This window comes from Alligator sinensis, unplaced genomic scaffold (genome assembly GCF_000455745.1).
Source record: "Alligator sinensis unplaced genomic scaffold, ASM45574v1 scaffold745_1, whole genome shotgun sequence".
NCBI classification, from domain to species: Eukaryota; Metazoa; Chordata; order Crocodylia; family Alligatoridae; genus Alligator; species Alligator sinensis.
In genome coordinates, this window is record NW_005842119.1 from 833,459 (window position 1) to 854,428 (window position 20,970).

The window sequence follows — 20,970 nt, forward strand, 5'->3', positions numbered from 1 at the left end:
CTGCTAAAACACCCCAGGTTGGTGAAGCGGAAGTGGAGCCCTGCGCACCGATGCAGGAGCTGACTGGCTGTGCACCCCACTTTCCCTCCCCCTCCTCCTGCTCAGAGCGGAGCAGTGGGGACAGATGCAGAAGGAGTAGCTACAGTTGGAGGTGAGGGGAGCAGAACAGCTTCACTGACCTGGGCCTTGGCCGGGGCACACGGCTTCTGGAGGGGCTATTCCCCATGCGGCTACAGCCAGCTGGGTGCTGCTCTGCTCCCCTGGCCTCCAGCGGTGCCAGCTCCTCCTGTTGCTCCTACCCCTGCTGCACCACTCCGGGCAGCCAAGGAAATGCTTCAGCTAGGCAGCTCCTGCTGGAGGGGAGGGGAGCAGAGAAGCATGGGGAACAGTCCTGCCAGAAGTTGCTTGTGCTGGTTGGGGCCTGGGCTGGAGGGCTCAGATGGGAGAACAGCATGGAGTGGGTGGAAATTAAGGGCATATCCACACAGAATAAACCAATGGCAGTCAGAAATTCCCAGACTAGCTCTGTGTTATACCAGGTGTGCAACTGTAAGTGTGGCATTTATGCCTGAACTTAACTGCTGAGAAGCAGGGCTTATTAGCCAGGGCACAATGCCACACTAATGTGACTGCTATTTTAGGTTCTGGAGCTAGCACACCCTGAGCAAGCTCTGCATATCTCTGCACAGCACTATGATGTACCACACAGAGACCAGCCTGTGAGCTAGCATGTTCAATAGCCCAGGTATATCTAAAAAGCCCTGCCTTAATTCCATGCCCGAATGTGCAGCCACAATTTCAACAAAGAGCTCGCACAAATCATTATGTATTATAGATGATTTAGAAATATCAAACACAGTGAAGCCATCTGCATTTTTCATCCGTTTGTTGGCAGAATTTTAACTAAGGGCTCCTGGGATCTCTTGGGAGCTCTTCCATGAGTCCACACTCAAGTTATGTAATCAGAAAAGGAAAAGATGATAAACTAACAAGAGCCCCCTCCAGGGTTCAGCTATAGCCTCATACAGGGTTATTTTACCCAGATGGTCTTCACCTATCTGAAACTGGTAACTGCAGCTTCAGACTGGATTTAAAGAAAACGTTGGTAATAAGGTGCTGTGAGAGTATCATGATAGGAGCTGCCGGTCTGTGCCAGAGGCAGCAGAGATGTTTTGTAATGTTATCCTCTGTTTTGTAATGTTATCCTCTCTACCCAAGAGATTTCCTGTTGTAAATGGGAGACTTGGTCTCCGAAGACACTTGAACTGACCTTTCATACAACAGCAAAGAAATTACAAGACGTGGAAATACTTCCACCATGTATAAGCAAAATCAGTTCGACACCCTTTAGCTGGAAAGGGATGTCATTTGCAGATGAAAAGCTCTGTGAGGTTAAAACTGTATAACATTTTCACACCCAGAAGGAAACCAACACATTTTGGCTTTTCTCCAGAGACATCCAGAGTGACAACATTTTGCCTAAAATTTTTACATTAGTAAAAGTAGTGAGGGGAGCAGAGATCTATGCTCGTGGATTTTTTTCCACTTCTACATATTCCTGATGGGAAAATGTAAGCAAAACCAAAAAAGGAAAAGGAAATTTTTCAAAGTTTCTAGAATCTGCTCTAAATAGCGTCCCAGACCCCATCCTTCACAATCCACTTTGATCTGCTTATCGACCACCCCCCCAGGTGAACTAATGAAATGCCTTACAAGGGCACTTCAAGCCAGAGGTGTGTCATGCTCAACAGCGACACACATAGCTTTCTAGTTACTAAAGCAGAGTGGCATATATCTCACTAGTCCATCCACCAGAGATTTGCTAGCTTACAGAAATGAGCACGATAATTGAGGCTATCCCAGTGAAGTATGCATTTGTCTGGCTACGGATGGTATCATTTATAAAGGGAGAAAACAAGGTAAAATACATTTACACCTACATTCTCAAAGGATCGCAGAGCAACCTATCCAAAATTTTCATGTGCTATAATATAAACACCCAAAATCTCAGATTAGAACATTCAGAGACCACTTGTATAAGCAAAATCAAGCACCATATCAGTGGTTCTCAACCTTTTTGGACTCAAAGCACCCCTCAGAAAATGCCAGCCTATAGTTTTCACTTATTTTTTGATTACAGAAAAATAATACAGCAATTATTTTGTTGCAAAGAACTCAGAAAAAACACAGTAGGCTGAAATGTTTTTACCACCATGAATTCCAATTGAAATCTCTTGGTTTACCTTGTAAATCATGTTTGCACACCTAGCAGTGCTAACACTGCATGGCACCCTTGAAAGGATCTTGAAACACTCCACAGCACTATGGGTCCCTGGTTGAGAATCACTGGTCTGTATAATCCATATAACTGAACAGTGATATAAATTAAACGATATTTTGTTGAGTGTTGAGTTGGGCAGGACTAGGGCTGCTGTCCAGCTGGGTGGTCCGTGGGGCTTGGGGCTCAGGGCCGGAATGTGTAGCCACAGGGTGCCAGCAGGGACAGGGATGGGGATGCGGGTGACTCATCTAGGGAGTTGGGGAAGGAGTTGACTCCCTGCCACTGAGCACACTCCTGGGAGGACTTGGGGGTGGCACATGCCCCCAGATCTGTGCATGGAGTATGTGTATATATAGTGGCATTTCATTTTAATTGCAGATTTTGGGGGTTTTAATCAGAGAATGTGCGATTTTTATCAGAGATTTTTGAGAAAACTGGGATCCATGCTCATTACTTAAGGCCAAAGCCCAAGAAGTTTCAAGCCAGGCAGAAAAACTGATCACCAGCCTTTTAAAGGAGGACATTCTTGGTGGCAAAGTTTGGTATTAAGATTTTCAGTCCCTGCCAAACCCTGAAGAAGCTTTTTTATTATCTTTCCCACGCTGAAATTGCTCAGCACCTTGCTAAACATAAAGCAAAACATAAAGCAAAACCCAAAAGTGCTATGGTAAGAGCCCCAGGGAGCCAGAGTGTAAAACCTGCCCAAAGTACTAGTAAAGATGTAAAGGAACAACAGTCTATCATGCCCCGGGAATCGACTGCCTAGAAGGACAGAAATCATTCTTCCTTTTGTAATAGGATGCCTGGGTATTCTCTGATCTCCTCAGAACCGTCTACAAAATGCCATTCTCCTCATTGCTCCCAGAGATTTGCCCTGTCTCCCATTTGTTAACAGGCAGAGAGGAGGGAGAAGCAATGGGTCAGGTCTTAAAATATATTATATTCCATAAAACAGACTTAAGGGTGCAGATTGTTTTATTTATTCATTCTTTATTATTTCTGATACTTGAGAAATAAGGTGGGTGGGGGTCTCTTTTCTGCTTTACATCTATATTGTATCAAAATATTTAAGACCTACAAAAAAATGAAAATGAAGAACATTGTCAGCATACCAGCAGTGGAGCCTGGAAACACTTGAGGGTAACAGGAAGGAACCTATTATGCCATCATGTTTTCTACTTTGAGCCAAGATCATTTTCAATAACTGCTTAACAGACTTGCATAAGCTCCCAGAATCTTCACCAAAGTTAAGATCCTGGTTGTGGCTATTGCTTCACCAAAGATGTTTCAGAGGCAAACTTGTGAAGACGCACTTAGCTCTTGTGATTCTGCAGTTTAGGAAGGCAGCAAACTATTTCCTTCTCGGAGTTCAGTCCATCTGGGAGTCGTTTTCATTTCATCTCAGGATTCTGCTTACCCTCCTCTGACAGAACCGACAGGGGAGTTCCCTTACCAACTCACCTGGGAAGTTGGATGCCCTCCTGGCCAAAAAGCTTCTCCACATGCTGGTTATCATTTCATTAAAAAAAAAAAAAAGTCATCTTGAAGACCAGGAAACATTTTTTCACCTGCTTTTTCCCCTTTCAGATTAAACAGATCACACACAGGGAAGGCCTATAGACTAATTCCATTCTTTGTTCATCTCTCATGAATACATGGCGTGAAGGAGTCTCTGCAGAAGTTTAACTGCAAAAAATATTTGCCGCTAAGAGAAAAATGTACAGATAAGGGGAATTCTCTGGGGCTATTCTCAGGCCAAAGATGGTGGTCCATCAGAATCAGCTCCACATACCTAACTCTGTGAGATGTGGTTGATAATAATCAGCCCTTCCAGGTTGTGTGTGATGAACCTGATAGTTATAGTTCAGAGAAGCTGTTGGTGGTGTAAAAAAAATAAATCAACAAGCAGAATAACCGCAGAAGCACAAAGCTATAAGGGTTTCCTCATAGAAAGGACTCTAGTCTTACTAATTTTTGTAATACTGTTTTCATAATACCTAGAAGCTCCACTCATGGGACCAGCCTCTGTGCGAAAAAGAAAGAAATAAAGAAAGAAACAAAGAAAGACAGAAAAAAGTATGGTCCAAAGGGCACGAATCTAAAACAAAACCAAAATCTGGTTTTGTGCTTTTAGAAAGAAGCACAATGACTAAGCTCACAGAAATTAAAAAAAAAGTAAGATTGGCCATACAGGCTCAGCACTATCATAAACTGCTAATTACCATCTCATTACTTATTAGGAAATAAGACTGGTAGTCTTTAGTGTCAGAAGACATAAAAAGTATTCCAAGCTATATTTGTTAAACTCTGTGCAGCCTGACTTCTTGTGATAGCTAAAGCTACTTTTTATTGATGTACATACAAGTGATCTTAATAGGTTTTTGTGTATGCAAATTTTAACCTTTCCAGTGGGGTTGTGAACCCAAGAAAATATTTTTTTTTTTACTGCAAACCTTTTACTGACAAACAAACGTTTTATGACATATATTTTACATAATGTAAATTTGACCCTTCTGCTCGGTCCTAGATGGCAGTTCAAGGGCAAGGTTCAAATTTAGGGCTTAAAACCAGGCTTTCATGTTCACGTGTTAAAAGCTGCCACTTGAAAGCATGGGTACTAGTACTCATGCTTGCATACAGTCTTGCTGAAAACAATACATGCACAAGTGGAAACCGGAGGCTGAAAATCAGATACGGCTTACTCGCAACTCTGACTTCACTTGGAATTCTGTGTTTTAGGCATATCTGAAAATAAGCTCTTACATATTCTGTACAACTAAGGTTTAATTTAAAATATATTTTATATGGATTTATTACAATCTTTAAAGAAGGCTTGCATTTTTTTTGTTTTGCAATGTATAAAGCCAACACCAAACTTTTTTTCTTATTCAATTTTGCTCTCAGCAAACCCTTTCATCACACACACAATAGTTTAGTGGTACAAAGTAAAAAAAGCCCTATATTAAGTCTAGCTTTGATTTTTCTCCTCCTAGCATGGGCTTAAGTTAATGTTAAGTGGGATGGAGGAGGAGGAAGAGGAAGGAGAGTGCATGCCAGGGTTAAGTTGGACCATTTAATAGCAATTAGCACTGATGTGCAGTACAAAAATAGCAACATTAAAAAAAGACACACTAGAAATAAAACCATTGGGGAAAAAGAAATGTAATAGTTCAGCCAATTAGCATTTGTCTAACTAAAGCAAACTTTTTTCTTTTAGCAAATGGGGAGGAAAAGAAAAAAATTCACACAGAAATATTTATTCACCAACAGCAATGACAATTTTTTCTAACAATAGGAAGTGCTACCTTCCCACTTTTTGTGACCCTTTCCTGCAATTCTAGGGAAAAAATGTTTAGTTCAACATTATTGTAAGCCAGAATATGGCTCTATTTATGTGACAAGTTGACAACATACAATTTCATGCTTGTTGAACTGATCTGTGTTATATATTCACTGTGAATATTATGAAGCCTTGCCATTATAAATATGAAACAGTATACACTTATTCAAAATAACTCCAGCAGTGGCAATTTATAGCTCGGTTGTTTGTGTGCTTATGAAGTCCAAATGCCACCTTAAGAAGCTGCATCTCACTAAAACAGATGTGCAGTGTGACTGTGACCAAAATGGATTTAAGATGACCTATGTGAAAGGAGGCTATTACATTTTTGTCTGTATGGCAGCTGACACAAGTTTGTATTTAGATATGTGACTGGTAGGAACAGAGTGTAACACAGTGTCCTTAAGAGCCTCTTTTAACATGGGCCAAGACTTTGGCCTCTGATATAATTATTTTACTACTTTTCCCTCATGTAAAAATGATGTGCAATGAGCTGAAAAATGATGTGCAATAAGATGAGTAAAGATACGGTGGTACCTGTACATGTACTTTGATAGGCTTAAAGATATTCTTTAAACCTTGGCCACTTTGGGTGAAGCATTGGCAAATGCAGTGAAATGGCTGCAGAGAAGAGCTGTGCAGGAGATCATTTGCACTTTCTTCTTTGCCTGAGAATGGTATGAGGCCATTAAGCCATCAAACAATAAGCTCTCAAAGCAACGTTGTTTTGTTTGTTCAGGAGTTCTTTTTGCCTGAAGATTTCCACCAATTTGCAAGGGCTCACATTAACAGAGACAAATTTGGACTAGTACAAAACAGCACCATTTGTCCAATTGGGAAAGAGAGTTGGAGAAACAACACACCTTGCTAAAGCTAGATATAGAAAATTTGCATAAACTCTTCCCAACAACATAGTAGCTGCTTTGAACAAAATAAATTGCACTTACTGCTTGAGAGTTTTTAAATGCCAGGAAAGTTTGTGGTGGATTATAATTTACAAAGGACTTCCAGAAAGTTATAATGTTCTTGCAAAGACCCTCCAAATTTGTGGACTCAGGGCTTGAAAGATATATTGTACTATGTATCAATCTCATTCCTATAACTAGGGGTGGTCAACCTACAGCACGGGTGCCACAAGTGGCATGGGCAGCCTCTGTGTGTCTGGCACACGGCAGATTAGGGAGGAGGCAGGCAGCAGGGTAGCTGATAGGGCATGGAATGGAAAGAAGAGCAGCAGATCAGCAGGGAGCACAAGGTGGGGAGGAGGAAGTGGAGCAGCAGATATGGCAGGGAGAGGTGATCATAGTGACACTTGGGGAGGGTGCACTGCTTTATTTGTGGCACACCTGCCAAAAAGACTGGCCCCACTGGCAGTATACAACCCAAGACAAGGACATTTGCAAAAGAAAACATCTTTGCAAAAGGAATTTGACTCCTGTATTATCACCAATGTAAAACTCTTGCTTTTCGCTGTGTATTCTCTGTTCTTCTCCATTGGAATGGAGGAGGGTCTTTCTCCTAGCTCAGAATGCTTTTTTATTATAGCACTGTTATCTTTTATTGTTCTTATAAAGTTTTCTATCCCAAATCTGCATCTTCTGCCTTTTATGTTTATTGTTGTATTAAACCTACTTTGTTGTCTGTTCCTCTACTAAATCTACCCTGTAACCACATACTGTACATTCATTTCTCTAGGACCTTGGTGGCTCTTATCTGCTTGTTTTTATGATTTCTTATGAACTGCTAGGAATAGCAATTTGCAGCCCTGTTTGTAAAGCCATCTCAGTCTGAACTCACCCTTCCCCTCTTTTGTTGTACAGTGATACTCTCTGCAGTGAAACTCCATTTGCCATAGCAAAATTTCATTATGAGAAACATTTTGGAGGCGTAAGTTGCTAAGTAATCTGGATATGCATACCGTATATTCAGCATTTAACATATATTAGTTATACTTGGAGTAAACAACCTATTAATACAATAAACTATATATTGGTATAAGACAGCGCTCACTTTACCCTCAGATTTACTGATATGTTGCTCAGTATACGCTATTGTCCAGAGCTCACTAAGGCCTCAGACAGGCTGCTATGCTGTTCACACAATCTCAATTCTTTTAAGCACTTTGATAAGCTTTATTCTGCCATTATACCATCTAGAACATTAAACACAATGTTTAAGTTCTATGTTAAATCACAATCAGTTCCTATTAACAGTTCTGAGCTCCCCATTTTTATCAACAGTTACTTTATTAAATCCTTAATAATATAGATGGAATAGTTAGTTAATTTGTGTGTTGAGCCATGGATGTTAATTTGTAAACATAATAACATACTGCAATCATTTGCATAATAGCATTTTAATCTTTTTAGTAAAAGCTGTAATTCCCTACAAAGTACACTGCAGTAGAAACTAAGTGACTATTGGTAATAATAAAAAAGGCCTTAAAATTCTGATCCTATTATAGTGTTGGAACATACCCAAACTGCTTCCATAATCTCTGAAATGTTACTGTTCTCTGATTTAGGTGTCTGTGTCAAGAATAAAAATGAAGTATAACTGGTAGCAGTAGACTATTTCCTAAATGTAATTTAGTATTCACTAAGCACCAGCACTTTGCAAATAGCTCTGAGGCTTTCCTTCAAAGTTCAGAGCTCTAGTTATGCATATTGTGTGAGGTACACCATGCAGCTCACCTCTAGACTCTGTTGTGCTGAATAGATGGCTATGATAAATCATGCTGATTTGGCACTGAAGGGCATCAGCCATCAAGGATTTGACTACTATGTCTTTTTTTCCCCAAGATTATATCTCCTTGAACTGCCTGCCCTGGGCTACTAGTTTTGAAGAAAATTAAAAAGTGGAAAAAATGCTGGAAGAGGCCAGTTCAGAAAAATCTATAGAGGTTCAGTCCCCTGGAAACCCATTAACACCAGTCACAAGACTGGCAAAGAAAACATTGGTGGTTGTTTAAAAGTCATTTTACGCAAGATCTGGTAATTCATTAATCAATCTGGCTGCAAACCTTGAATGAATAACTTGCGGTAGTAAAAGGGACTGGCAGCACCACAGATTATTAGAGTTTATAATCTGAACTAATGCAAATTACCCTGATGATGTTAAAAGCCTACATCATCTTCTTGATTCAAACCATTCCAACTGGATAAGGAGCCATTTATCTTCATATATTTCCCCTTTGCCAAGAATAAAGAGTCTGCATTCCATTGTGGATCTCATTCCGTCCCTCATTCTCATTGCTTGTAACACAGTACTTTTGGCAGTCACCAGTGAAACACAGTAGCCTATTCAGCTTTCCAAATATACATCACCCCAGCACAGTCCTGAAAGTAAATTGGAACATGCCTATGATGAACAATTAAAAATAAAAACAAACAAACAAACAAACAAACTGAGCAATTCTAGACTATATATAATTTTAAAAGTGGAATTAAATCCAGAGCAGAACAAGCAATTCAGGCCTTTCTAAATCTGTTTAAGGTGAAAAATGTTCTTTCAGATATTAGAACACTGAACTTGCAAATTCTTTATAATACTACATAGCTCAATTAGACTTTAATTGGCTATTGCCTATCAGCCTATAGACCACACTTTCTCATTTCAGATTACATCCATTGATCTATTTGTGAATTGTGCAGGCAATATATACGTATCTACTGTATATGCTTAACCTCTGCAAACGCTGTGCACTGCTCATAAATAATTTTAAATATGACTAGCCTTATATAATAGAGTACAATATATTTGAAGAACACCTCAGGAGGTAATAATTTTCATCTCCAAAGGAAGAACACAAAAATGCCTTCTAATTTATATTACCTAAAGGTCTACAGGTCTCCACATTTCACATAGCACTGACTTTAAGAGTTGAAAACATTTTCATATTTTTTAAAAAAGGCAGCTGAATCAGTTTTCTACAAATATAATTTTTAAGGTCTGATTCCTTTACAAAAGGAAATCATGAAAGTGAATGATGAAGAAAGGCAGCTATATAACTGGTCTTGTGTAGCTTGTTAACTATTTACTTGCACAAGCCTATGTCAATAGACAGTGCCCTGAGGGGTAAAGGCTCTCTTAGCATACATTTCAAATGGACAGAATTGTGTGCAAAAAGAGAAAAAAAAAGTGAGCAAAAAATTTAAAAATAAATCAGAGGTTGCCAAGCTCTGAATAGAAAAAGAACTTAGTTTTTAGCATGCAGAGTCACACACATGGATAAGGAACACAAGCATCCATGTAGGGGGAAAAAACAAAAAGTAACTTAATCTACCCTGGTATAAAAGTAGAGTAAAGCACTGATGAATCAAATAAACCCCACTATATAGATGACTGTATCATTTCATCATATTTAGATAGGAAACTCTTCAGGATTGAGACTGTCTCCTACTCTGTTTATACAGTGTCTACCACAGGGTGCCTTGTTTTTAGTTAGTCCCTAGACACTATTACAATTATTAATAATCTCTATTGTACACAAATTTCAGACATACTGATATTTTCAGGGGAAATGCCTTTGGTATGATTGAGCTTGTGGGTACATAGATTCACACATCTTAAAGAGATCTGATTTTCGGAACGGATTTCGCACTCACCTTCTATAATATAAAACTATTTAAAGAGGCCTCAAGTTGGACACTTAAAACATTCAGGTACCTCAAACTTCAAGAACCCTTTCTGAAAACTTTGGCTCTTATTTAGACCACGGGTTTGGATGAAAAGACCCTCTGAGGTCCCCTCCTGCTCTATTTTTTCTATGTTTCTGTAGCATCAGGAATACGATTACATTTTTGTTTATTGTGGTAATGCTTGCATTTGTTGCTATTTTGTTTTGAAAATAACTGGAGCATATTTCAAGTTTCTGTATCAGCTCTCAGTTATAAGTTTGAGGTTTACAAGCTACACAACTCCAGGATGACCAAGATAAAATGCTGTCTTGTTTAAAAATAAAGGCTTGAAATATGAACAAAAATCCAGAGATTATCAAGTAGGAGACTGGGCAGAGTTCTGTGAACTACCACAACTAATTCATCTCAGGGCATTTTAGAGATAATCTTCAGAAAAAGAACATATGTTGTATTATTCTTGAACAGTCCCCCAGGTGCCATGTTAAGAGTCTGAAGGAACCAGACATAGAGCTACATGTATACTTGCAGAATGTGGAATTACAATTGGATATACAACTTTATTTCACTCTTCCTAGAAGCAAAATGATGACAAAGATAGGTAAGGATGGAAATGATTAACGTTACCAAGATATTCAATGTTAGTAGCCTTAAGCCAATCCAGTCTTCACAAGCTGAATTGCATGTACACAGCTGAATTGCATGTTCTATACACAGTGGGCCACAATCTACATGGGCAGGAACACATGTGCAATGAGGTGAAAAGACAACTGAACCTCCTCATATGGACAGCAAGAATTCTGTGACTGTCATATCTAAAAGTTAGGTGGGAAAGGTTTTTAGTGCCAACAGCCCTTGACATCATAAAAGAGGTCTGCTGGGACATGTCATGGTTCTGCCTTTGTCTGATGTCTGTTACCAGCTACAGCCCATTGTTGGAGCCAGTCTATTCATCTTAAAGGTCTGTGATTTCATGCTTGATATGCACTCTCTTAGTAAACTACCTGCTAACCCATGGCGTAGGACGCCTCCCTAATGTGGCTGTAACATAAAAGCCACAATATGAACTAATATCTAGTGTTGTCTTATTGCAAAGTGTCATTAGAGAATAACATGCTCCTGAAAGCAAGTATTCTCTGGACCAAACTGTGGCCTATGTTAAAATGGTTCAATGGGTGCATCTACACATTCCATGAAGACACTATGATAAACTCCAGCACAGTTTGCACCAGAGTCAGCTGCTCCTGGGTGCAACATCTACACGTGTGCCTGGGACCACAGCAGTTTGAGTCAGGACAGAGCAGCAGCAGGCTGGCAGGGGACATAGGGGATCAGCCCCAGGCTCTGGGTGGCAGTGTCGGATAGTGGAGGGGCTGGCTGGGGCACGAGGGTGCTAATGTGCAGAACTAAGTGGCAGGGACACAAGACAATGTATACTCACATAACTGCACTTTTAGCACTCTCATGCTCCAACCAGCCCCTGTCACCATCTACATGTGCATTTCAGTGCATGCAAGTACTCCACTGTAAGACAGTATTGTCCCTAACAGTGACCCAATGTGACAGTACTATCTTACAGCAGAGTTAATTAATTTACGGCACTCTAAAACCAACATGTGTAGATGGTGACACTTTACTGCAGAGTTAATTAGTCAACACTGCAGTAAAGCACACATGTAGATGCAATCACTAAGTATTTGAAGTCAGTGAACTCCATGAAATCTGAGCATTTGTGAAAACAACAGCAGAATTTCCCAGTAAGAAAGATGTAATATATTTCACTATCAAGTCATGGTTTCCTACACAACAGTTTTTGCCTTGATGCACTTGATACAAACGCCCAGATGCATTTCATGTAGCGCTGTTTGTTGAACACTATTGCTGCACACCCTAATATTAATCACCACAATAAGAGCCAATGTCATTTTATAGCTAAGCAGCAAATCAGAGTTTTTGGGGGGTTTTTTTTGATCTTCAGGAATATGATCAACTCACACAAGAAAGGACAGCTCTATCTTATATAAATTTAAGCACTGAATCACTTTAAGTAATCCCCTTACTAGGATAACTCATATGCTTATAGTTTGGCATAAGCTCATGTACCTCACAGAATCAGGACCTTAATTTTCATAGATCTAAATTCTTTGCTGATTTTACCCTGCCCAAGGAAGGAGGTCAAGAATTTAGGGAGAATATGCTCCTCTTTTGAGCATGAGTTCTAGCTAAAAAACTTTTCCTTACCCAACAATATTCAGACATTGGCTACAAACATATTAGCTCCTGATCCTATAAAAGTTCCAAATCGAGCAGTCCAGTGGTGATGTGAGACTTGGTTACTATGACTGAAATTCAAGTACAGCTTTTTGAAGCCTCTCAAAATATAATATTGAATGCTTCAAATTTCCCTATTTTCTTTTGGAGATGGAAGATCTGCTTTTGCTCTTATATACACTAGTTTCATACCAGGATAACTCCAGGGAAATAGTCCTAAGTTACAGTACTATGAGTGCTAGACATATTAGGTTCAGAGGGCCTGTCTCTGTTCTCAACCACATGACTGTCAGTCCAGAGAAACTTCATTGACTACATTTATACCTGTGTACATGGGAAGAATTTGGCCTAAATTTTCCTAACCAGATACATTTCACCTTTAAGTGCTTTTTACTGTATTTTAACAGTTCATATTGAGTAGCTCTCGAATATACTATTGCTTAATTTGGGGACTTCCCAGAGAAGTGGACCAGGAGTACTTCCATGCATCTGATCTGGAAGGTAGGGGTGACGGGGTGATAGCTTATCATTGCACAAGATCTTCCTGCCAGCTAATCAATTTATTGCCCAATTTCCCAGCAAGAGAGGGACCAATTGTATTTATTACCACCTAGAAGGAAAAACCTTACAGTTCAAAAGAGGCATGGTAGTCCCATAATTACAGAGTGGAGAATCTTGAGCTCTTACCAGAAAACGAGAGGGGTGGGGGTGGGGATATAAGGGTCTGAAGTACCCATTATATACCTTGATTCTCAAGGCAGTATTTTAAAGAGAGTATTTAAATCTCTCCTAAAACCCTTCAACTCTGACTTTAAATTGCCCACAGCCATGATGTCTATAAAACACCCCAAGTGACTATCTATCTAATATGCTCGTACTGTTGCTTGTGAAGCAAAATCATAATAATCTCACTGTTACCTTATGCTCTCCCCCAATCTGTCTCATTTTGTACTTACATTGTGAGGTTGTTTTGTTAAGTGAGTACACATTTCATTGTGTAATAAGGCCCCAACTGGAGCCTCCAGGTGAAATAAGGTATAAACCTTAATGATCCATCACTAGATACTGTATTCCACTTTGTTTCTTTCTGAGGAATGTGAATGGAGATGACAAACAGGTTTTAACTTTTATTTTTCCTTTGTAACTGACTATTTTGAAATAGCTCAGTGTTACGCCATAGTGTAACATACCCTGGTCCCTTTCATTTCAAATATCAAATTTCTGTTTTATTCTTTCCAAGATTTTCTCTCTCCAGATCATAGGTCTGCTTTGGATCACAAGGATTAAAAGCATCAGTTAGAGGCCACACCAGATGTCATAGTTGAGCTTCAACATCTACTGACTCTTCTTCATACACAAGACAGTCATCCACCTGGTAGAAACACGAAGTCATCTGAAATGTACTCTTGTACAGGCTTCCCTTACCTCAAATATATTTGATGATTCATTGTTGTACTGATTGGAAATAACTTCTGATTGGTCGCTGTACCACTTGAGTCCACCCAGAAAGCTGTCTGCATCCAAATCATTCACATCTAGTTCGGAGAGGTCAAGTTCTGGGAGATCTGGGCAAAGAGGCTGGTCTTCACCAACCAGAGCAGCACACTGCAGGAAGAAACATAGAAACACGCAGTTTCATTAATTACAAGAATTTATTAACCACAGTAGCATGTGATGAGAATTAAACCTCAAGTCACTTGTTCCATAAAGAAGGTCATTCGAGTTTACTTTCTGAAAGAAACACCAAACATTCAATTATAACTAATCCAGCAGAGGTAAGCAAAGTTGAGGTAGGGATGGGCAGCTGATGAGGGTGTAAGTTATATTCTCCATCACACCCTTCAGCAATAACCAACTACTACCCAATTCCTTATATTCACTGGAGACCCTAGTATTTGCAAAATTAGTAATCCCAGCAGACAAGGCCAAGATGTAGCCCTCTCTCTCTCTTGTCTCAGTCAGTAGAAAGAAACTAGTATAGCTAGGCAGGTATCCACTGGTCAATCTGTTGCACATCCTTCCCAATCCACATGATGTTCGGAATCTATTGCACTCTGCAGCTACACCAGCCAATTCTTTAAAGAAAGTTGTGGAAACTCAGCTCCCCAGCTCTGTCCCAAACTAGTGGCCATCATATATATGCTACACACCACTGAAGGATGCAGCAGCAGATACTGCTCTGTGCACTTCCCCAAATCTCCTGAGATCTTGTGCCTTCCTAACCAGGACATAAATCTCTGTACCCACTTAACAAAGCTGCTCAAATTTCCTCAGTCCTCAGAGTCTGCTAGCAGTGGCTTTATTAGATGTACTAAAAGGGAATTTTCCTTTGACCAACCCTAGAGTAGAGGCTAGTACGACACTGCATCTCAGAACTTGAAAAGATTAAGTGGGGTTTAAACTGCACAGGCTCTCTTTACTGGGATGAATTTCATATCTATTTATATAAAAACAACACTGATTTCATTACTATAAATCCATAATTGGTTTTCTTTCATAAATCATTAACAGTCATTTACATATCAATTCAGCTAAAATATGTATTTTTATATTATGCTTCCCTGGTAGCACAACAATATTAAAATGCTACCCGAACTACTTCCTAATTGTAGAAAATGTGTAACAAGACGTGGAAGAAGTCATAAAATATAAAAAACTGAAGCCCACCACTTCAGTGTTACCATGGCCCTACTTGGTATCCCCCACTCAGTAGTCAATGTGTTACTGCAGCAGGTACTTCCATTGCTCCACCATGTGCTCTTGTAGACCTTCTTTGAAGTTCCATGTTTGCAACAAAAAAGGCATTGGACTCCTCTATTTAGAAGCTGCATCAATAATTAAGTAGTTAAAAACCACTTCACTATCCGGCAACTAAGTTGTTATAACAATGCCAGTCAAGAGTGAAGTTCTTACTACCACTTTCAACCAGTTATTTGTGGCTTTGTCAACTTGTGCTAATGTTAAGGATGGACCAAACAGAAAATCTAGACACCAAGTACTTACGGACTACAGTCAGCTGATTGGGTAGTTTGAATGATTTCCTAATTTCTATTTGTATTGAAAGCACTCCAAGAAGTACCACCATCCAGTGAGGTGTTTACAGGACAAGAACCCAGGATGTGGTTTACTCCATGTTTGCTACGTCACTCTTGAAAGTACCACCTTTCACAATCATATAAAATAGAGCTGCTGAAGGCAGCCTGGAATAAGATAAATCTCATTGAGATATTTCATTTCTGTGACTCTTGGTAAGTCTGTACTGCATAGGCTGTATGCAGCAGCATAATCATGAGCAAACACTTTGTATCTAATGGCATAAAGACTCAGTGCAGCTGGTGGGATATATAATTTACCTTACAACTTCCACAGGTCTAGTGGGATACTTGTGGAATAGGCCAAGAGGCACAGAAACTCAGGGGTTGCAAGGTGAGCCTTTGAAATATTGCTGGCTTTTAATTCTATTACAAGGACTCCAAACTTCAACAGGCCAAAGCCTCCCTTGGATAATATTTTGGATGCTGAAATTTACTAGGTTTTCATTTTGGTCATATAAAAATACAAAGAAAAAAATTAAAAGCTTCCCCCTTTTCTAATGGTGACATAACCTTCCAGCAACAATCTTATAATGCAGAGATGACCTTTTTAGATGCACAGATGAAATCTGTGATCTCATTAAAGGATAATCTAGTTTTTGACTGAAAAGGTAGATTCTCAGCATCATTCCCAGGTTTGTGTTGCAGAGGTCAGTGGTTTAAAACTGATGCTGTAGACTTCTAAACTATCCTGCTGATCTGTTACTGCCTTCATTTGTAAAAATAGCTTCTGTCTCCACATCACCTAGTTAAACATGTTATGTCTTTGATTATATGCATTTTAAAGTCTTGCAGTGGACACTTTAAAGCAGGAATAAAAACAGCTGTATTTAAAAAATGCCTGTTGCAACTTTCATTTGTATATAATGACTGCAATGTCACTTAAAAATGTATTCACTGAAATGAAGTACATATGCTCTTGCCAATGTGGACATGATAATAAAATCAATGTTTCTGAATATGGCATAATGCTACTAATGTGTCTCAGATTAGAAGCAAGTGTTCCTGTTATTAATTTATATTTGGCCCTTGGTGGATGCCAGATTTAACAGTCCAAGTCCTAAAACTGTCCTCATCTGACATGTTGATATTTACTCTTTGCCTATACATCTGTAACAGGTGTGCCTGCATTGCTCCAGTACATTTTACTCTCTTCCAACAGTTATTTCACATGATAGCTATTTTATAATGATATCCTAAATTTTATAATACGATTTAAGAGGATAAAGCAGTCACTAAACTCAAAAGGCTAATTATTTTGCATTATTTCATTCCAACTTCCTTTTGTTTCTCAGTTCAGGAGCAAACAATAAATTAGCTTAACTGCACTGATGATAATGAATCATTATAATTAAGTATAATTCTCCATTAACCTTTTAGACATTTTTTGCCTTTGTAGGTAAATTTAAAAGAAAGAGACTGGACTTGTGCCATATTAATTATATTAACAAAAATCATCTTTGTTTTATTTTTAACGAGTTTTTTAAAATAGGAAATGGGATGAACCCAGGAAAGAATGACAGACTTGACAGAATGTGTGTCATGTGGATTCTCTCTATCAGTCTTTGCAACCTTACTGTATATCACCTTCATTAAACTGTGAAACACTGGGGACGCTGATCAGCTATAGTGATGCAGGCCTTTATTAAGCAACACGCCATCCTGTCATTATGTGCAAGAGGGTATAATGCATTTTAAGTTGACAGCAAACATTAATGATTCAAAAAATGAAAGCTGCCTACAGTACCTGCTGTTTGTAATATTTTAGATCAGTAAAGGTGATCCCCAGAGCCAGAGAAGCACACACACACCATGCTATGTTGCTACACAAAGTGCAACGCAGCAGACAGTTGGTAAAATTCTACCAACAGCTAATCCATCCACCACACAATTAATATGAAGATCAAACCTTTTTCTCTATGGAAGAAAAAAAAACCCCATTGCTCCATATTATCTATTCTGTTACTAGCTTGAAATTACTGAAGGAACTCTGGTGATTAAAATAAATCTTCAATATTTCCATATAAGCTGGTTCCTCAATCAGCTACTAGCAGCATTAGGAATAATACATGATGGAAAAATGAAGCTACAGCAGCTGAGACCCATGCTGCAAGCCAGACAACAACCCACAGGATACTCCAGCTACTCAGAAACAATTAGGACTTTGGAGCCAGAAAGTCATCCACTTACAGCCTTGACTCATAATAGCTACAGGACATATGAATTATCCATATCTATTCCACTTTACCAAGAAATCAAAACAAGATAAGAGCAATTACAATATGCAAACAGAAAGCAGTGAAAGCAATGGTGAGCGCCAAATATTTAAAACATGACAGAAAAAGTCAAGAATCTGATGCATGCTTCGCTAGAGAGGAAAATGCAACCATACGAAGGGAGAACCCTGTAACATTTTACTTTAGATGGGTATCTCTGCACCACCAGAACATCTCATTTAAAAAGCATCACATGTAACATTTTTTCTTTTCCTATTGCCTAAGGGGAGCATTTCAAGTACATATTCCAAACTCCTAGGGACAGCTTAATTCCTTTGAGCTGGTCTGTATTTTGTATTCATCTCAATGGGATCCAAAGAAAGTTTCCCTTGCTTCACAAGTTGCCAGAACTTTCAGATAACACTCCATTTTGCTGAATGCAAACATGCAGAAATCCTCAGCCTCACTTTATACTCCAGAGATTACGAGAGAACTGCTTGCTTTTTTCCTTTATGAATTGTAGCCAGCAGAAGCTGTGGATTTGATGTATTGCCGTCTATTTTTACACAAGCAGCGGCAGCGGCAGCGGCAGCTCTCACAGTCCTGCATAAACTCTATTCTCATGGTTCATCCTGTTGTCTCTGTTGTACAGTAGAATTTAACCATTTGTTGAACTACTTGAATTAACTGAAAACCTTATCCTACGGGACACCAACTACAATGCAATCACCCAATACAACAATTACAAGTAAAGCAACATTTTATTTCCTGTAATCTTTTTTAAAGGCATTTAAAACAAAACAACAAGGTATTCATCCTTCTCTGTGTGTGTCTGAATTGTGCAGCTGCTAAATGAGAAAAAATCCTGAACAGAATATAGTGAAAAAGCAATCAGCACATGAAACCAATTGATAATTTTAACTTTTTAAAATTAAAAAAAAATCTTAATCTTATAAATAGCTATGGCATTTTTCCAACCAGGCCACTAAACGCCACTGGAAAGACTTCAGACACTGATTCATATCAATATCTTAGAGCATAAATATTGCATATGACTGGAAAGCGAGCCAAAGGCACATGAAAATAGTTTCCAACTGCAGGAGATACTGATGACAGCAGCTAAGCTTTGATTTGCTCAAGGCATCATAGAGTAACCTTAAAATAGCAAACTTACTGGAGTTAAGATAAGATTCAGACTTGTTTGCAAAGTATTATATCTAGCACAGTTTTGTAATTATTCTGTTTAAAAAAAAATACCTTTAAAAGGTTTGCACACAAGACAATCCTCACGTTGTTTATAAGGCACAGCTCACCTCTATATCACTCCATACAGAGTCCTGGTTGCACATGTCCCACGCCATCCAGCTTCTGAATGACAGCAGTAAAGCTTTTAAACTACAGTCCACAATCGCACACAGAGCATACACTCATGCAGGCAACTAGACCCTTACTGAGAGTGAACTGAAGGCACCTGTCTTACTACTGTTCCCAGTCACATGACAAAGCTATTAAAAAGTAGGCTGGGCTGTCACTCACCCAGCCTTCTTGTGCTGCTGCTAAAACTAGTGACGTCACTCAGAGGCAGACCTAGGCTTAAGTGAAGTAAATCTTTTTAAAAACCACTCAGACCTTTCAGTCTTCAGCACCACACTGTGATTAAAATCAGATTTTAATGCCACACCCCCTAAATTGTGCTGTTGCCATATATTGTAAAAACTAAAATCCCTTACAATCTTTTTTTAATTTCTTTTTTTCCAAAACAAACAACAGACAAAAAGCAGTATTTATTATAAAGGAAAAAAGTGAAGTAACTCTAATCTGACCTAAAATGTACTCACTGAATACCTTGCTTTGAACCTTCGCAAGTGGACTACTCAGGCCAGGTTAGCTAACAAGCACTGTTATTGTGGAAATGCTATCGCAAGAGTTATGTAAAAAGTTACTGCATGATTCTTTATTTGCTAAGTCATTTTATGCCTTGTGGAATATTTTGAAGTGTGGTCTGTTAGTAGTAACTTCTGGTCAAGAATACAACCAGAGTTGGGGTTTTTTTTCCACGTGCGAAGCATCTACAAAAATGCATCTCCGTGACACCACAAGTCACAGGGCAAAAAAACGTTGCTTTCGTTTGCAAGCATCTGTTACGCATAACGGGCCACATCATGATTTTTTTTCAGGTCCTAGTTTGTTTTTTCTGTTTCATATAAACGTCCCCTAGAAAGTAGAGGTGTTCAATAAAAATGCTGTGGTCCTGCCCACATACATCTGCTTAGATTCCTGTCTGCATTTTCATATGAGTAGTATTTCCTCAATACTGCCTGAGGGTGCATTTTTGTATAAACACTGTATTCCAACCCCATTGACCCGGGCTGCGCATTTTCTGTTTGAAAACAAGAATTCTCTCACTGCCATGTGAAAATACCAACATGCTATTAACAGAAGTGTTTCTTCTTTAAGCCTTTTACAGCTCTCTCCCTGAGACAATAGGGGCTGCTGCAGGTGCAACTGGTTTATGATGACACTACACACTGAATACATAACAGACTGAAGGTACCAAATGCAACTGGAAAGCATTTCCCACAACAGAAAAAAAAAGAAAGGGCTTATTTAACCATCTCCACCTGCCTTTTCATATTTTTTAAAAAGTTGTGGGTTTGGGGGTTTGTTTGGATTTTTTAATTAGCTGGGCTCAAAAGTCTAGTTTGCAAAATATAAGTGCTTGATCAGTCATGCTGGGCTACTAGTTATAGTCACAAAACTATAATTGATCATTCTCCTTGTCATGAAATATTCATTCCCATTGTTGTTTGCAAATTTGAGTATTCTAAATTAAACTAATTCTTGTATCAAACCACAGAGAATTTTGCAGAGAAAAAAGAGAGACTACAACCCTTTTTTCAGATTCTAAATGCATTAAAAAATTAGAACAAATTCTTAGCTTATTTGTCCATCCTTACAATTTATTGTTGCCGAATCTAAAGAAATGTAAAGATTTCCCTGCTTGTGTTTAAGTTGCAAATCACATCACACTGTCATATTTTCATCAAACACAGATGACAAAAAATGACATTGTTTTTACTTTACTTAATTAAAAAAAACCACAGCAAAATACCCAATGACTACAGAAAGCATT

At 38.9% G+C, this 20,970-nt stretch overlaps 1 protein-coding gene across 3 annotated transcripts in view; it reads right to left on the minus strand.

Annotated features, from left to right (window-relative positions):
- Positions 1–19,347, minus strand: part of PPARGC1A (PPARG coactivator 1 alpha) — an 83,023-nt gene extending 63,676 nt beyond the window's left edge. For 2 of the 3 annotated variants that reach the window (XM_025205580.1, XM_025205578.1), the window contains exons 1-2: positions 19,151–19,347; positions 13,955–14,134 (exon numbers count right to left, since the gene is read on the minus strand). In XM_025205580.1, the coding sequence (XP_025061365.1) occupies positions 13,955–14,134; positions 19,151–19,198 (228 nt within the window). In that variant the 5' untranslated portion in view covers positions 19,199–19,347. The remainder of the gene's footprint in view (positions 1–13,954; positions 14,135–19,150) is intronic. The other variant, XM_025205579.1, reaches the window with a different exon arrangement.
- Positions 19,348–20,970: the final 1,623 nt, after the last annotated feature.